Genomic DNA, 14451 nt, shown 5'->3' on the forward strand with positions numbered 1-14451 from the left:
TTACGCCACTTCGTGCGCAACCGCAACGCAATCACATCAAGTTCCAGGTGCTTTCTTAACGCGACTGTACCTAACTTTTTGTCCTGTGTATCAGAAAAATAACCGAACGACGATTTCTTTCATAGTTTATCACCTGAATTCAGAATGTGGGTTCTGCTCCAGTTCCTACTTTTAGTCGCATGTGCACGCGCAGGTGGAGATGAGTTCCAAGCCCTCGGCCTTATTTATGTAAGGCAAATTAAACAATATTAGTTATGGCTGTGCGTTTTCAAAGCACAAGATAATTTAAAGTAACATAATTGTTCTTATTCCAGGAAGTTAACTTCACAGCTCTCGGAAATATTCACACGGAGCTAAGAAAAATGGGAGAACAAGTAATTGAATCACTTAATATAAGCGTTGAAGAAAAAGATCGTCTGAAAAAAGAACATAAGGTAGCAAACACGCTACGAATAAGTGCTATCATGCTTGCATTCGTCGCTTTTCAGATACTGAATCAACCACTGAGCGGATTATTACAAGATATAGTAAAGAATAAAAGTGACATATTTCGATACGTATTTCAAGGAGATATCATCCTCAATAAGTAAGCATTTCAGTTAGAATTATGGGTTCTTGAGAGAAGTTTCCTAAACTTTTTAGGGAGCAAGGTGGCGTATTGCAAAAGGACATACAAGGCTTGCAAGAAGTTCCTTATCTCCCCCCTATGTGGTCACAAGGAATAAAGTACTCCTTCCACAAAAGGGCTAGTAAGTGTGAAGAGTTCGCAAAAAAAAAACAAAACGAAATTGTTTGTTCGCCAATAATCTATTTGCAGATAAAAAACTGAGGGATGCCTTCAAGCGGGCAGCGGAGGCTTGGCAAAGGGACACATGTGTGAACATCACTGAAGACGATAATGAGAGTGGTAAGCGCTGCTTCGCTGCACACTTCTGCTAGATTCTCTACAATCCATCTTTCGTCGATTGGCGCTCTATAGTTTCTGAGAATTTTCACACAAAAAAAGAGCGTGACAGCTTCGAAATACTAGAAACTTTCTGTTGCAGGAGATCGAGTCGTTGTTGCGGGTGCTCCATTTTGCGCTTCATATCTAGGAAAACGCGGAGGAAAACAAGTGATATTTCTGAGCGGTTTTTGCGAGACCTTCCGAAGCGCTGCCCACGAACTCGGTCATACCTTGGGGCTTTTTCAGCAGGAGAGCAGAGAAGATCGTGACGATTATGTGAAAATAGTGACCGAAAATCTTGAGGTTTGAAGAGAAAAAACGTGGAATTGTGATATTAATCAGAGTGTAAATTTACAGCCGAATCAAGTCTACATGGCTTTTAAACAATCACAATATACGAACAACGTTTCTGGTATAGGTTACGACTTCGGAAGCATCATGCAAGCAGGCGCAAGAAGGTGAGGCTACGTGATGTTAAGCAGCCTTTATCATTATACTTACTTGTTTTTATCCTTATATTTATTTGGTTTCAGCGGCTCTATTAATAGGAATCGTACTATAGATTCCATTGATCCCAAGTACAGGAAAAATCTTCGTTCGGAATCGATATCATTTGCAGATTTGTATTTGGTCAACAAGCGCTACAACTGCTCAGGTATCAGTTATTTTTCACTAGAATGATAAAAGTCAGAGAGTTGATTTTGACAAAATAATTACAGTATAACTCTGCAACAACACAATGTAGTCCCTCTGAGGAGCATCACGTAAGTCTTTCAGAATCATGCCCGAACTTTCTCAAATGCAAAAATGGAGGGTTCCAACATCCCCGTAACTGTAGCATATGCCTTTGCCCTAGCGGATACGCGGGACCTTTATGTGGTCATAAGGTATTTCCTATTTGTGATACTCACACTCGCACTCCACTCACACTGAACGTAATATCCTTCAGCCACCAGCATGCGGTAGCGTATTGAATGCGACTGTAGAAGAGACAACGTTTACTGTAAAGTTCAAGATTAAAAAAGGTCGTACGGATTTGGACGGATACAAACGATGCACTTATTGGATCAAGGTTTGTGAGAATCCGCTCAACCGCTAGAAATGTGATTTACTCGTCTTCATTCACCGCAACGTTGCTCTGGTGAACCGCTTTTCATATTATAAATGTTATGTTGTCATTCCGACAAACACTTCCATTTTGTAGCAAGAATTCCACCGTATTCGCTCTTTTTGTATCTTTATCATCTCCTGAATTTCTATGCGGCAAAGTTATGCACAAAATGGAAGGTCCGTTTCAGTCACCGAATGATACCCGAATTGAGATGGAAATAGAACCTCAAAACAGCCCATTCAATGACACTGATCTTTACTGCAATGAAGCAGGGGTGGAAGTTAAAGCAATCAAGGATCAAAGGCTCACTGGCTACAAGTAAATCCATTCTAACTTACACACATATGTTTAATTTATGTTTTGGCACCAAATTAATATTGTTAAGGTTCTGTTCGAATGGTGATAGATACAACATTACATCGCATTCCAATCTCGTTCCTATAATCGCTTTCAACAGAGATCCTCTGCCGGAGAAAGTTTCCTTTACAGGATCAAAATTCCTCATCAGATATCGGTACCGGTGAGTGCGTTCCTCATTCTGACTATTGAACATACATTAAAATTGCGTAATTTAGAGTGTTGAGAGAGGATGAGAAGGAATCGCACGTAAATGCGGATATCGTGCACTAATTGCATAAATAAATATATTCGCATGCATTTGGCTTCTATACGTATTTTTATTCAACATTGAATCATGGCATTTTTTTAAACACGATTCCCCTAACTGTTCTTAAATAATCAGAATCAAGGCTCTTCAAGTATGCGTAGTCTTTCTTCGAATAATCTAATAATCTTTGCTTGAAAACGTGGAATGATCTTCTTTCCAAGATAATTCTCAGAAGTACTAAATATAGTTGGAAGAAACAATCGCATAACAAAAAAAAAAGATAACAGATAGAGTAGTTTGCTCGAAATGCACTTTCCGTATTACATTTGTTCATGAAATGGAAATTAGTTTAAGAGGGAACCCCTGTCCACAAATGACCCTCTATAGCTGCTTTGGAAGAGATACGCACAGCAACTTCGAGGGTGTGGTAATCTTCTGTTTTGATGTCCATGTGATCGTCTTCCTGTCAGCTCTCTAAAAGAAAACGAAGGATGGCTTCAGGAATTCGCACAAAATATGCTGAGTTAAATCCCATCATTGTTGATGAATTGTTTGGGCTACAAACTTTTAAATTTATAAGTTTGATAGAAGGAGAAGGGAAGAAGTCGAAATCACTAACAGCGCAGTTAATCAGCAACAAAGACTAGCTATATGAAGCAATACGTAAGAACTAATATGAGATGAAAAGGAAAGAGAATAAAAAAAAACGGGTGTGTGTATAATATGGAATTAATACCCAGCCACTTAAAAAGGAATAACAGAGGTATTCACTCGAATTCCTCATGGTTAACATATTAGTGCACAAAATAATGTTAGCTGAGGTAGCAAGGAGCGAAAATCTGGGTGCATATTAGCATTGAGCCCTAGGCAGAACCGTCTGCATGGAATCATCCGAGCACTTTTGATAACATTTTGTTAATCAAACGTTGTTCTTCTCCTTGATTATTAGCAAAAACGTAGGTGGAGGAAGTTTTCATGTCTTATCCTACAAACAGATTTAAGATTCACTGATTTTTAATTCCTCGTTAATAATGAGCAAAGTATTAAACTCCTTTAGTATCAAAATTGTGTGAAAATAGAACTATTCTGAAGAGCTAGGCGCAGTGTTACTAAGAACATTTATTTCTGTAGTTATATGCAAACAAGTAAAAAAATAGGTGGCTGTCTTCCCAGTTGCAGACCAGTGATCCGTTGTGAAGTTGCTATCCTGCAAGCGGCGCCTTCGGCCAGATTTCCATGCGACTGTTTCAATACCATACTAATTAAATTACAAAAAATTGAATTCGTCACAACATTTCTAATAAATGGAGTCGTTTTTAAAGCGATTCGAGATCCTTTATTTTATGTTAGACTCCGATAACCGACTAATTTCGTTCCTCAGCCAGAGCTGGCACTACGTGGACGTCGTAAATTCATATGCATTAGAAAGTACTGGGACAATTCCATGGTGAATGACAATAGGTGGGGCCTCCGTAGAAGAAATTAAAAGCAGTGAGACTCCGAAAGTAAATGAGAATCCTTTCATGGCTTTGACAAATATTTGCTTGGCACTTCATCTCAATGTACATCTCTGTATTCATTCGCCAGATCCCCTCCTCAGAACCTGCATATGCACATGAAGGAAGCTGTTCAAGTGGAAGCTATGAGTTCATGTAACATAACGACGGGCCCTTGCCTTCCCCAATCTAATGATGATGTTCACGAATTTTTATGTTTGTACATAATTCTACGTTAGCCGTTTGATTAAAACACCAAGTGCTTCGCATTGTTTTTCTTAATCGTAGACGGTATCGGAAGAAAAATGTGCTAAATTAGCAATGTCTGTATGTTTCCCTGGAGACCCACTGCAGGAACAAGATCAATTTTTTCTTAGATAAGTTTAGTGGCTTTGTATTTTTTCATTTGGGCACGCGCATATCCCCGCATAAAGGCATCGGAGCTCCACTGCTACCAAATAATGAAAATGAGATGAGATTTAGATGCCGTGTGTGTTACATGGTTTCAGCTGTTCTTCATTTGAAATCCTCTCAAACATATAGGATGCAATAATCCAACTGAAGAAATTTGATGACCATTTTGTTCTTAGATAAAAGCGCATATGCGCCAAGGTCACGGAAATGAAATCAATATGAATATGTATTGACCAAGATATCCAAGAATCATTCATTCACCCATACACCACAAATGATGACTTCTTTCACTCAGCAGCTCATTTTGCCTTTTCCATTTCGTCACGCTTTCTTACAGCTTTAAGCTTTCACTGAAAAGATTTGTTTTTAACGCAGCTGTAGAGAAAAAGGATAGACTAAACTAACCGTAACGATATTTCAAGGCGACTGTACTTTTATCAGCAAGTCTGTTATAAGTGATAACAGGTACTAGATTGGAGGAGGATTTGAGGGTGCGTGCGTCCTCTTTGGAGCAGAACCTTAATGGTCATGCATTTGCGCAGTAACCACTGCTACATACCAGCTATGTAATGGAGACGGATTACCTGTATCCAGTAAGTGCTGGGTCCTTGTTCGTCTTAATTTCCACTCCAGCTTCATTGCAAAAGACTGCTTTGGTTTTGGATTTGTTGTCAAAACTAATAATTTCAATCTCGATTTTCGTCTCCTCGGGGGACTGAAAATGTCAGCTGAAGGATTAGAATTGTCTGTATCTATTATGTAATAATTTATGTTAATTAGAAAAGTAAATACTAAAATACTAAGGTTTTTTTCCAAGAACTTTCATAATGTTGTGAAGTAGAAGATTTTGCTTGAAACATCGTATTTCAGCAAGAGAATAGTTGTAGAATTAGTGTGCTAAATAAATCTTTAAATTATATGCGAACCGACCCGAATCCAGTAGTTGCAGCGTGAGTATCCATCCAGGGGGTCTGGTTTATTATTTTTCAGCTCATCGATTAGCGGTTGCCATTCCTCAGTCGCATTCCTTTCATTCCCACATCCACGAGGCTAGAAAAAAATAATTTCGAAAGTATAATTATTCTTTTGGGGTTTATGGAGTACTCTTTCATTGCAGAGTGTTCCTGCAAAACCGCTAGGACAGAGACATTTGCCACAGTCACGAGGATGTTGGTATCCTCCGTTTTCGCATTTTGGTGCAGTAACATTTTTGCATCGTTCTGAAAGAAACATGCAATATTCCTGAAATGTTAGACGTGGTACGAGACTAGTAATATTTAAATGGAATCATACCTGGAAATTTTTTCAAAAATGAAAATTTTTCTGGGACAAACCTTCGCATTGGTAGTGAATATTGACAGCACGTAGATCATTAAACGATATCGTCTCCGACGGTGCGGTCTTCGTGAAATTTTTATCCACGGGTTCAAGCGTTATTGTAGTGTTGTTCACGGCACCACTGCAAAACCTCCCATACTTTTCTGTGTATTATAGCAACGTAACATCACAAGTACCTTTGAAGACTACTATGCATGATACTTCCTAGATCGTAACCTAATCCATAGTCGTTGTTCGTCTGGTTTGTTTGTTTCAGGAATTGGAAGAGTATGGGCGGCTGAACATTTTTAGTATAGCTCCTAATTTCCATATTCAGGATATGTACAGCATAGCCTCTGACTTTTGCCTCATGTTGCAACGCATTAATCATTCAGAAGTTGTCAGGATTTTCGCGTGAGGTCCAAGTCGACTTTAGAGCTATCGAAAAGGGGGGTTTAAATGACTAGTGGCAGCAGCGAAATTGATTTCTTACTAATGCAAATTTGGATTTTGACGGGTAGCTCGCCTCAAACTTGTAATACTGATGCGACTTCAGTCTTGTGGTACATTGCCAGGATACCACTTTTTTTAGACCAGCGATTTTGGGTGGAAGTTTGAACAAATACTTAGACTAGCACCTTAAAGGCATCACCCTACGAGTCTGAGGTGCTGCGGATTTCAGGTGGAGTATTCGTACAAAGGATAGTAGATAATTGAGTTGGGGGTGATTCCGTCCATTTCTTCCTAATTGCCGTACAAGACGGTCCGGAAGGTGCGGCGCGTACAAAAAGCTGGCGTGCTCCAATCGAACTTGTAGAAAATAGTGCGCTAGAACGCCTGAAGCCGTATCTTCTGGACCCTTTTTACAGCAATTAGTAAGAAATGGACGGAATCATCCTCTCCATAATCTACACTCCCGTATACGAATACTCCACCTGAAATCCGTGACACCTCAGATTCGTGGGATGATGCCTTTAAATCTTCGGTGTTGTTTTCGACCTGAGACGCAAGTTATGGGCCGTGTTGTATCATTGAGATATCTACTTGCTCTTACGCACCAAAATGTTTTCTCCTTTCACTGTTATGTGTTCATCACGGTCCTCTCTGCTCATCGGATGAAGGAGCCCCAGAACGTGGCCGAGCGCGTGAGCAGCACCTCGGAAATGATCGCAGTAAGGAGCTTGATAGATTGCTTGCTCTCCTCCTATTTTGCCGACAAATGAGGAGCAAAAGTAGCTTCGTGCTACCACCACTCGATCCTCTGCTGAAATAGGTAGATGATTCGACATTTTGTTATTGGTGATCCAGGAGGAAGTACATTTTTCACGGCTGGGGTGCACCACAATCGAAAGATCCTTCTTTATGTTTACGCAGTGCACGTGAAGGTTTCAAAAATTCAACAGCTATCCTTACCTTTGTCGTCCTCGAAGAAGTCGACGCATGTGTTATTGCTCCAAGCTTTGACTGCCCTTCTGAAGGCTTCCTGCTGCGGTTTTGCTGCAAATCGAACTCTTAAGAAAATAATAATACTTTCTTATGCTCTATTGTTCTTACTAGTGCTGTTATGGAAGTAGTAATATACTCCCTCATCCCATCTATTTTCAGGATATTTCGAGCCTTTGTACGCAAAGCGTTTCGTGCGACCACTCTTCCCTTTCTTCAAATTTTTGTACTGGGCTTCAATGTCTTTCTGGATGTCATCAGCTTGCGACCTTTGCGATTTAATCCCATGTTTTCGAGTTGAATGTTTTCTGATTTAGCACTTACTTGGTGAGTGTGATGTCGCCTTGAAAGAGGAATAGGCCAGTCATGTTCGCCTTTATCTGATCGAGAGTTAGATTTGAAGATTTTTTGGAAAGCATGGCGGTAACATTCTGAAAGTACTCGAATACGTACATGTTGGTCATTTGATCACTCATTATGATTGAGGCACTGTCTTTCTCACTTCGAAGGTTTTTATTAATTTCTTTCTTTTCTCGACGGTTGGTTCGATTGTCGTGATGATTTTTTTGGCCATACCTTTGAACTGTTTGTAGATTTCTAGGATTCTCGTGACATTTAGGTTCTGAAACACTTTTATATTGCAATGTTCTGCTATGGTATGTTTTTCAGATAGCATTTTCACCTCCAGAAGCGTTTCATTGCTAACATTAACATTGTCCTTCTTGGCGCATGTGCATGCGATGAGAAGTATGGATAAGAGTAAAACTCTCATCTGAAATGTGTACTGTATGAAGATTGTGCAGTATTCTTATTTACAGACGATTCGATTGCTAGAAGAGAACGTTTATTAGTTTTTAAATGAAATAAAATCTAATATGGACAATATTTAAATTTTGCACACATGTTGGCACCAAGTCCCAGATAACATCCCTTTTCTTTGTGATAAATCCCTCACACAAGTTGTCTATAATTATCTCTATTCAAAAGCTTCGGAAGCAGAAAAGGCAGGCTCTGAATGCTTAAGGAGTTTGTGAAAGAGGGAAACAGCTGATAAGAGCATTCGCTAATGAGCTGTCGACGGTTTTTAGTTATAGCGGAGGAAATGTTATCAAAACAAAAAAAAATTAATAGCAAATAAATAGTGTATTGAAGTTTCGACGTAGAGCACGAATTCTGGCTAAGTAGCCTGAACATTGGGCGCTAATATCTTTTGACTTTGACGATGTTATCTTATAGGAGAAGCGATCCAATCTCGAGTTGTGAAGGATGTTTTCAATCTTGAACTGCGACGACTCGGTGTGGAGACGTTAGAACGCTATTTTCATGCGCATCGCTTCGCTAGAATATAGAGAGTTTCAGATTCCGTGTGATCGATTGCTCTTCAGAAGCAACATTCGACATTTCAATGACATTTCACCCATCATTTGTGGAAAACATTCCGTTACAAACTCTAAAGGATTCTTGTTTTGTTGTGGATCGTCCATTCCGCTGATTGTCACAATATCTTCTCACCATGTCTGCACCTTTTTCACTTTTGCACTCAACCATTATCAACCGCTGATCACCAATTTCAGCAGCTGGTAAACCGCAGTTAGACTCATTTCAGGAGAGGAAATGAAGGGAGCGAAGAGCAACGAGATGTCGCATCACGAAGAAAAGTTCGTTATCGGTGACATCAACGTCAATTTAGGAAGAAAAGCAAGAGAAGAGGAATTAAAAGTTAGGAGGTTTGGATTAGGGGACTAGAACGGCAGTCGTCTCACCACTTAGTCACTTTCTGAAAGTGGAGTCTACTTCAAGTCCTAGAAGTACCATCGTCTCACTGGGGTGAATTTCGTCTACTACATATCTCTTTAATAAGAATTTTCTTTCGATGAGAAATAAACATCCTCGGGAATTGCTCAACAGCACGATTCGTGTTGAGATCTCTACCTCACGTCTCACAGCTAAGATCTTTCTGGAGTGCTTCTGATCATCATTCCTTTCAGCAAAAACAGGATTCAGCTACAGCATGAAAAAGAACTTGTATTATTGCAAACGAAAGAGAAAGTTGTACTAGGCAATAATATCCTCGAGAACTCCAATGAGACTACCAAGTTGAAGAATATCCAAACATTGATCACGACCGACCACAAGATACAAAGTGGATTTGGATCTTGTGCTGGATGTACCTTAAAATTCCGAACGACATAGTTGGGCAAAATTTCAGAAGTCGGAAAGCAGTTGTTTCAAGAAGGAAGATGCTCGATCCGAATTCAACACACATTGGGCGGTCGGTGGCTTTCGCCTAATTTCTCATCTCGAGAAATAGCGGATTAAACATAAGAGAGAACAGAATCGCAGAAGGACGGAGGAAAAACGGACAGTTCATGAAGAACATCTACGGAGGAGGCAAAAGAGAATAGTTTGGAGGTTCCTAAATACTGGAAACTGCATGATATATATGCATAAGATCCTCTATGAACAAGGTCAACTACTTGAAGGAGGAGCTAGACAGAAGAATGAGTTTGGGCAACTTCGCATCCATCGAGGAACCAACGGACTAAATGGAGCACTTTGTGCTCACCTCTCCCTCGAACACTATGGCCTGCAGCAAAGACGTGGTCCTGTTACGTTCAAAAAGTTTGTTATCACCCAGAGAGCGCTCGAAAGTTTTTTATTCAGGTAGACTTCGCAGTCTCGACTGACGAAAAATGTGTTAATCCGAATACGTATCGAAGGCTTAGCGTAGATGGGTCGCTCAGATTCTGAGAGTAATCGACGATAGATTGGCTAAAAGGACGTTAGAGATGCGAAACGTGTTCGAGGGATATTAGTAACGAACTCGGCTGAAGGTGCTGATGGACCTGATGAGAGTTCATTTGGATACGGCTCAAGGGCCGTGACAGGATCAATCTTAGGATCTTCTTTTATTATGATTAGAGAAAAGAATGGAAGCGATCTTGGACAATGCAAGCGATGTGGGGGTAGGGCGATTAGGGAAAATAGGTTATCTAAGAAGTCACACTTAAGTTGAAGTTGAAGAATTGAAGTTGAAAGAGAGGAATTGAAAATTTGAGTTATGGCATATTTTCAAATACAATTCATCTGTTGTTTAACAATCAGAATCAAGATCTTTCGACTACACGTAGTCCTTCTTCGAATAATCTCTTTGCTTTGCTTGAAAACCTAGTATGATCTTCTGCCCAAGAGAATTCTCAGAAGTACTAAATATATGGAAGCTGGAAAAACAATCGCAAAACAAAAAAAAAGGATAGTCGATAGAGTAGTTTATTCCAAATGCACTTTCTGTATTACATTTGTTCATGAATTGTAAATAAGTTTAGGAGGGGGAAATAAGTTTAGGAGGGGAACCTTTTATTCGCAAATGACCCTCCATAGCTGTTTTGGAAGTGATACGCACAGCAACTTCGAGGGTGTGGTAATCTTCTGTTTTGATGTCCATGTGATCGACTCCCTGTCAGCTCTCTAAAAGAAAACGAAGGATGGCTTCAGGAATTCCCACAAAATATGCTGAGTTAAAGCCCATCATTGTTGATGAATTGTTTAGGCTGCAAACATTTAAATTTAAAAGTTTGATAGTAGGAGGAGGGAAGAACTCAAAATCAGTAACAACTCAGCCAGTAACAAAGACTAGCTATATGAAGCAATATTTAAGAACTAAGGTGAGATGAAAAGGAAAGAGAATAAAAAAACGGGTGCGCGTATAATAAGGAGTTAATATTTAGCCACTTAAAAGGGAATAACAATGGGGATCATTCGAATTCCTCGTAGTTGGCATATTAGTGCACAAAATAATGTTAAAGGCATCACCCCACGGATCTGGGGTGGTGCGGGTTTCAGGTGGGTTATGCCAATGCGGAGTCGTAGATTAAGGAGAGAAGGGTGATTCCGTCCATTTCTTTCTAATTACCGTGAAAAAAAACGGCACGGAAGATACGGCCTCGAGCGTTCCGGTGCGCTATTTCCTACAACGACTTCGATTGGAGCGCGCCAGCCTTGTGCACGCGCCGCATCTCTCGTTAGTATCAAACTTGGGTGAAAATAGAATTATACTGAAGAGCTAGGCGCTGAGATATTAAGAACATTTGTTTCTGCAGTGATATGCAAACAAATAAAGAATAGGTGGCTGTTTTCCCAGTTGCTGACCAATGATCCGTTCTGAAGTCGCTATCCTGTCGGTGGCGCCTTCGGCCAAATTTTCACTCGGCTATTTCAGTACTATACTAATTAAATTACAAAAAATTGAATTCGTCACAGCATTTCGAATAAATGGAGTCGTTTTTAAAACGATTCGAGATGTTTTATCTTTTGCTAAACTCCGAGAACCAGCTATTTTCGTTCGTCAGCCAGGGCTGGAATTACGTGGACGTCGTGAATTCATGTTCTGAACAACTTTTGCACTAATATTTCTTGAATATTCTAAACATCTATGAGAAGTAGAAAAATTAAACAGCTTTTGACATGATAGATGTTCATCCTCCTTGTTTGATTTATTAGTGACACCTAAATAGCTGGTTTTCACGTGACGTATTCGTAGTTAGAAACAATTTCTAAATGTTATAACAACATTTTGGAAGGTCAAGCAAAAAAAAAGGTAGTTATTGATAGAGTTACATACACAACACAAAAAAAAACAAGAAAGTTTGATTCTCATGATACTGTCTGTCAAATGATCTGAAGCGGCCACCTTAAATAACAACATTCCACACTTCATCTTCACTTGAATTCGATTAATCTCAATCTTCATTTTTATTGCATAATACTAGTAAAAAAAACTAATTCACAAGTCCTTCTAAACATAAATATCTCCACGTATTGTTGTCTTTCCAACAGTGATTTTCAATGATGCAGTGAGCCAGCGCCGACCTAAGTGCGAAAATAACCAGTTCGCGGAGTCTACAAAAAAAGAGCTCGAATCAATTTGAAAATGACATAATTTACACAAAATGCAATGGCGAATTCAATTTTTTTGAAATTAATTACATAGTGTTGAAATCCACGAATCTTCTTCCCTATAAGGATTACAGCCAGTTTGTCGCGAGGGTCCGCGACGCGTAATCAGGTGGCAGTTAGGGGCTAATCGCGACCAAAAGCGATCTTATGCATGTCCTGAGAGTGGGATTGAGGTTTCCTGGGTGGATTCAGGTTTCTTTTTTTCTTGTTTCTGCTGTGCTGTGCCAGTAATGATTCATAACGTTTTTGTATCCCGCACGTCAGCTTGGCCAAAAGCCTGGTGTCAAGAAACTGGAGAGGACGTTCTCCTGAAGCTCATTGGCCTAGAGGCCTGGAACCTACCCATGGGTTTTAAATGTAATGTGCGATACAGCAAAAAGAAAGAGTTTCCTGATTCCGGAGGAAACCCTTGTACGGCAACCTAATACGGACAGACTTGCAGGAGTCATGTAGGAGTCATATTTTCAGGCTACCGAAACAGAAAAGGATAAGGAGGACGATATGTATCTACACTTACGTGCGCATCGGAAGAATTGAAGACCATTGAAAATCTGATGATGCAAGTCAGGAAGACTAAAGTCAGGAAGACTTCATCGGACTAACCGAGACGAGTCGGTGAGAACTGCTGAACGCCGTATATGAAACTGGAGAAGAACTCTTCATAGAAATATGCGACAGCAGAGGAGTTGGCGTAGTTGGCATCCTTGTCAGCACGAGAATGGCAAAGAACATCGACTCTTCGAGAAACTTGAGGCCCGATTCGGACATCTGCGGATAAGAAGATGTGGATCGATGCTAGAGATACCGATAAGTAATCATTTATTATTAGTGTGAAATATTTGCTTTAAAGTAGTTCGGGACATGAATCCATGAAGACGTGCTTTGCATGGCAATATTCAAACACGTGGCCCCACTTGTGACAATCAAATCCAAACGTTTTATTACATCGTTGTAAATTGCGAATGATAGACCAACTGAAAAATATGTTTGCTTCAAGCTGCTTGCTCAATAGTCCAAAGACATCTTCAAAAAATTGGGAAGATTTACAGGGTATATGGGTTCCACATCTGTTGCGGCACAATGATACCAGATCGAAAACAGCCAGATTAACCTGGGAAAAAATAAGGCAGCCAAGCTGGGAGGTTCTACCAAATCCCCCACACTCTCCAGACGTAGCACCATGTGCTTTTCGTTTATTCCGGTTGATGGAAAATTGCCTAGGAAATAAAAACTTCAAAAGTATCGATGGAGTGTGAGGTCACCTAGAATCGTATTTTCTTTAAAAAGAAGCGAAATTTACGAACAAAGTATCAAAGCTCTACTTTTAAGATGGCGAAAGGTCCTGGATAACGCCGGAGATTACATAATCGACTAAAGATAAGATTAAATGCATGCGAGTTCGCTCTTTTTTGTTGCTACTGAAGTAATTGACCACTAATTGGTAGCCCTAAAATTTCCTAAGGTTATACTGCAAAAATCCCCAATTTTTGTTGTTGAGTTTTTGAGTCTAAAACAAAAAGAAATAGTTCTCTCTGACCTCATATTTTTAGGGTGATTGTTCCTATTTTTCTAAACGATATACTGCCGGTAAATCCTAGATTCTGCCGATGTCAGCGACCAGCAAGACTACACAGTTACGCAGAAAGCTTTGCAAGTGAGAAGGTTGAGGGGTGAAGTTTTTATGATTATTCTTACAAAAACGAATTATTCTGAAGACAGGAATTGAGTAAACAGAGGCACTCTCAAACTATTAGGTTGTCAAGAACGTTCTTGCGGTTTTTTGTTACTTTTTCTTTAAATGACGTATTTTCAAATAAAAACTTGTTATAGTACTTTGACTCTATATACTACTTTCAAATGAGTTAAGAGCAGGGAAAAAGAGGCACATTCGCACGATTTTCTTGTTTCAGTTAAAGCTTGGCCTAAAAGCTGCAGAGACAGCTCACCATGACAATGATGCGTTTGGCCCAGGAACCATTAAAAAGCGTGCGGCACAATGGTGGTTCAAAAAATTTCGCAGTGGTGACGAGAGCCTTGAAAAAGACTAGCGCAGTGGTTGGCCATCCGATGTTGGCAACAACCAACTGAAAGTCTTGGTCGAAACTATGCCTATTCGAGAACTTGCTCAAGAATTAGTTGTTAAATACGACAATTTCCAAGC

General features: G+C 39.8%; 3 protein-coding genes across 3 annotated transcripts; 1 reads left to right on the plus strand and 2 right to left on the minus strand.

Moving 5' to 3' along the window:
- Positions 1–144: 144 nt before the first annotated feature.
- Positions 145–2687, plus strand: RB195_021611 (uncharacterized protein; the record flags this gene model as incomplete). Its single annotated transcript, XM_064208450.1, has 13 exons — positions 145–228; positions 315–434; positions 489–586; positions 643–749; positions 818–907; positions 1047–1249; positions 1304–1404; positions 1480–1601; positions 1724–1833; positions 1896–2018; positions 2245–2375; positions 2443–2577; positions 2633–2687. The coding sequence occupies 13 exons, from the start codon at positions 145–147 to the stop codon at positions 2685–2687; spliced, it is 1479 nt and encodes a 492-aa protein (XP_064064331.1).
- Positions 2688–4913: 2226 nt separating this feature from the next.
- Positions 4914–8106, minus strand: RB195_021612 (uncharacterized protein; the record flags this gene model as incomplete). Its single annotated transcript, XM_064208451.1, has 13 exons — positions 4914–4924; positions 4980–5092; positions 5159–5289; positions 5505–5624; positions 5679–5794; positions 5909–6033; positions 6089–6189; positions 6950–7155; positions 7305–7388; positions 7446–7603; positions 7659–7765; positions 7837–7956; positions 8017–8106. The coding sequence occupies 13 exons, from the start codon at positions 8104–8106 to the stop codon at positions 4914–4916; spliced, it is 1482 nt and encodes a 493-aa protein (XP_064064332.1).
- A 2585-nt stretch (positions 8107–10691) lies between these two features.
- Positions 10692–13058, minus strand: RB195_021613 (uncharacterized protein; the record flags this gene model as incomplete). Its single annotated transcript, XM_064208452.1, has 2 exons — positions 10692–10802; positions 12894–13058. The coding sequence occupies 2 exons, from the start codon at positions 13056–13058 to the stop codon at positions 10692–10694; spliced, it is 276 nt and encodes a 91-aa protein (XP_064064333.1).
- Positions 13059–14451: the final 1393 nt, after the last annotated feature.

The sequence above is a fragment of the Necator americanus genome, chromosome X (genome assembly GCF_031761385.1).
Source record: "Necator americanus strain Aroian chromosome X, whole genome shotgun sequence".
In the NCBI taxonomy this organism is placed as follows: Eukaryota; Metazoa; Nematoda; class Chromadorea; order Rhabditida; family Ancylostomatidae; genus Necator; species Necator americanus.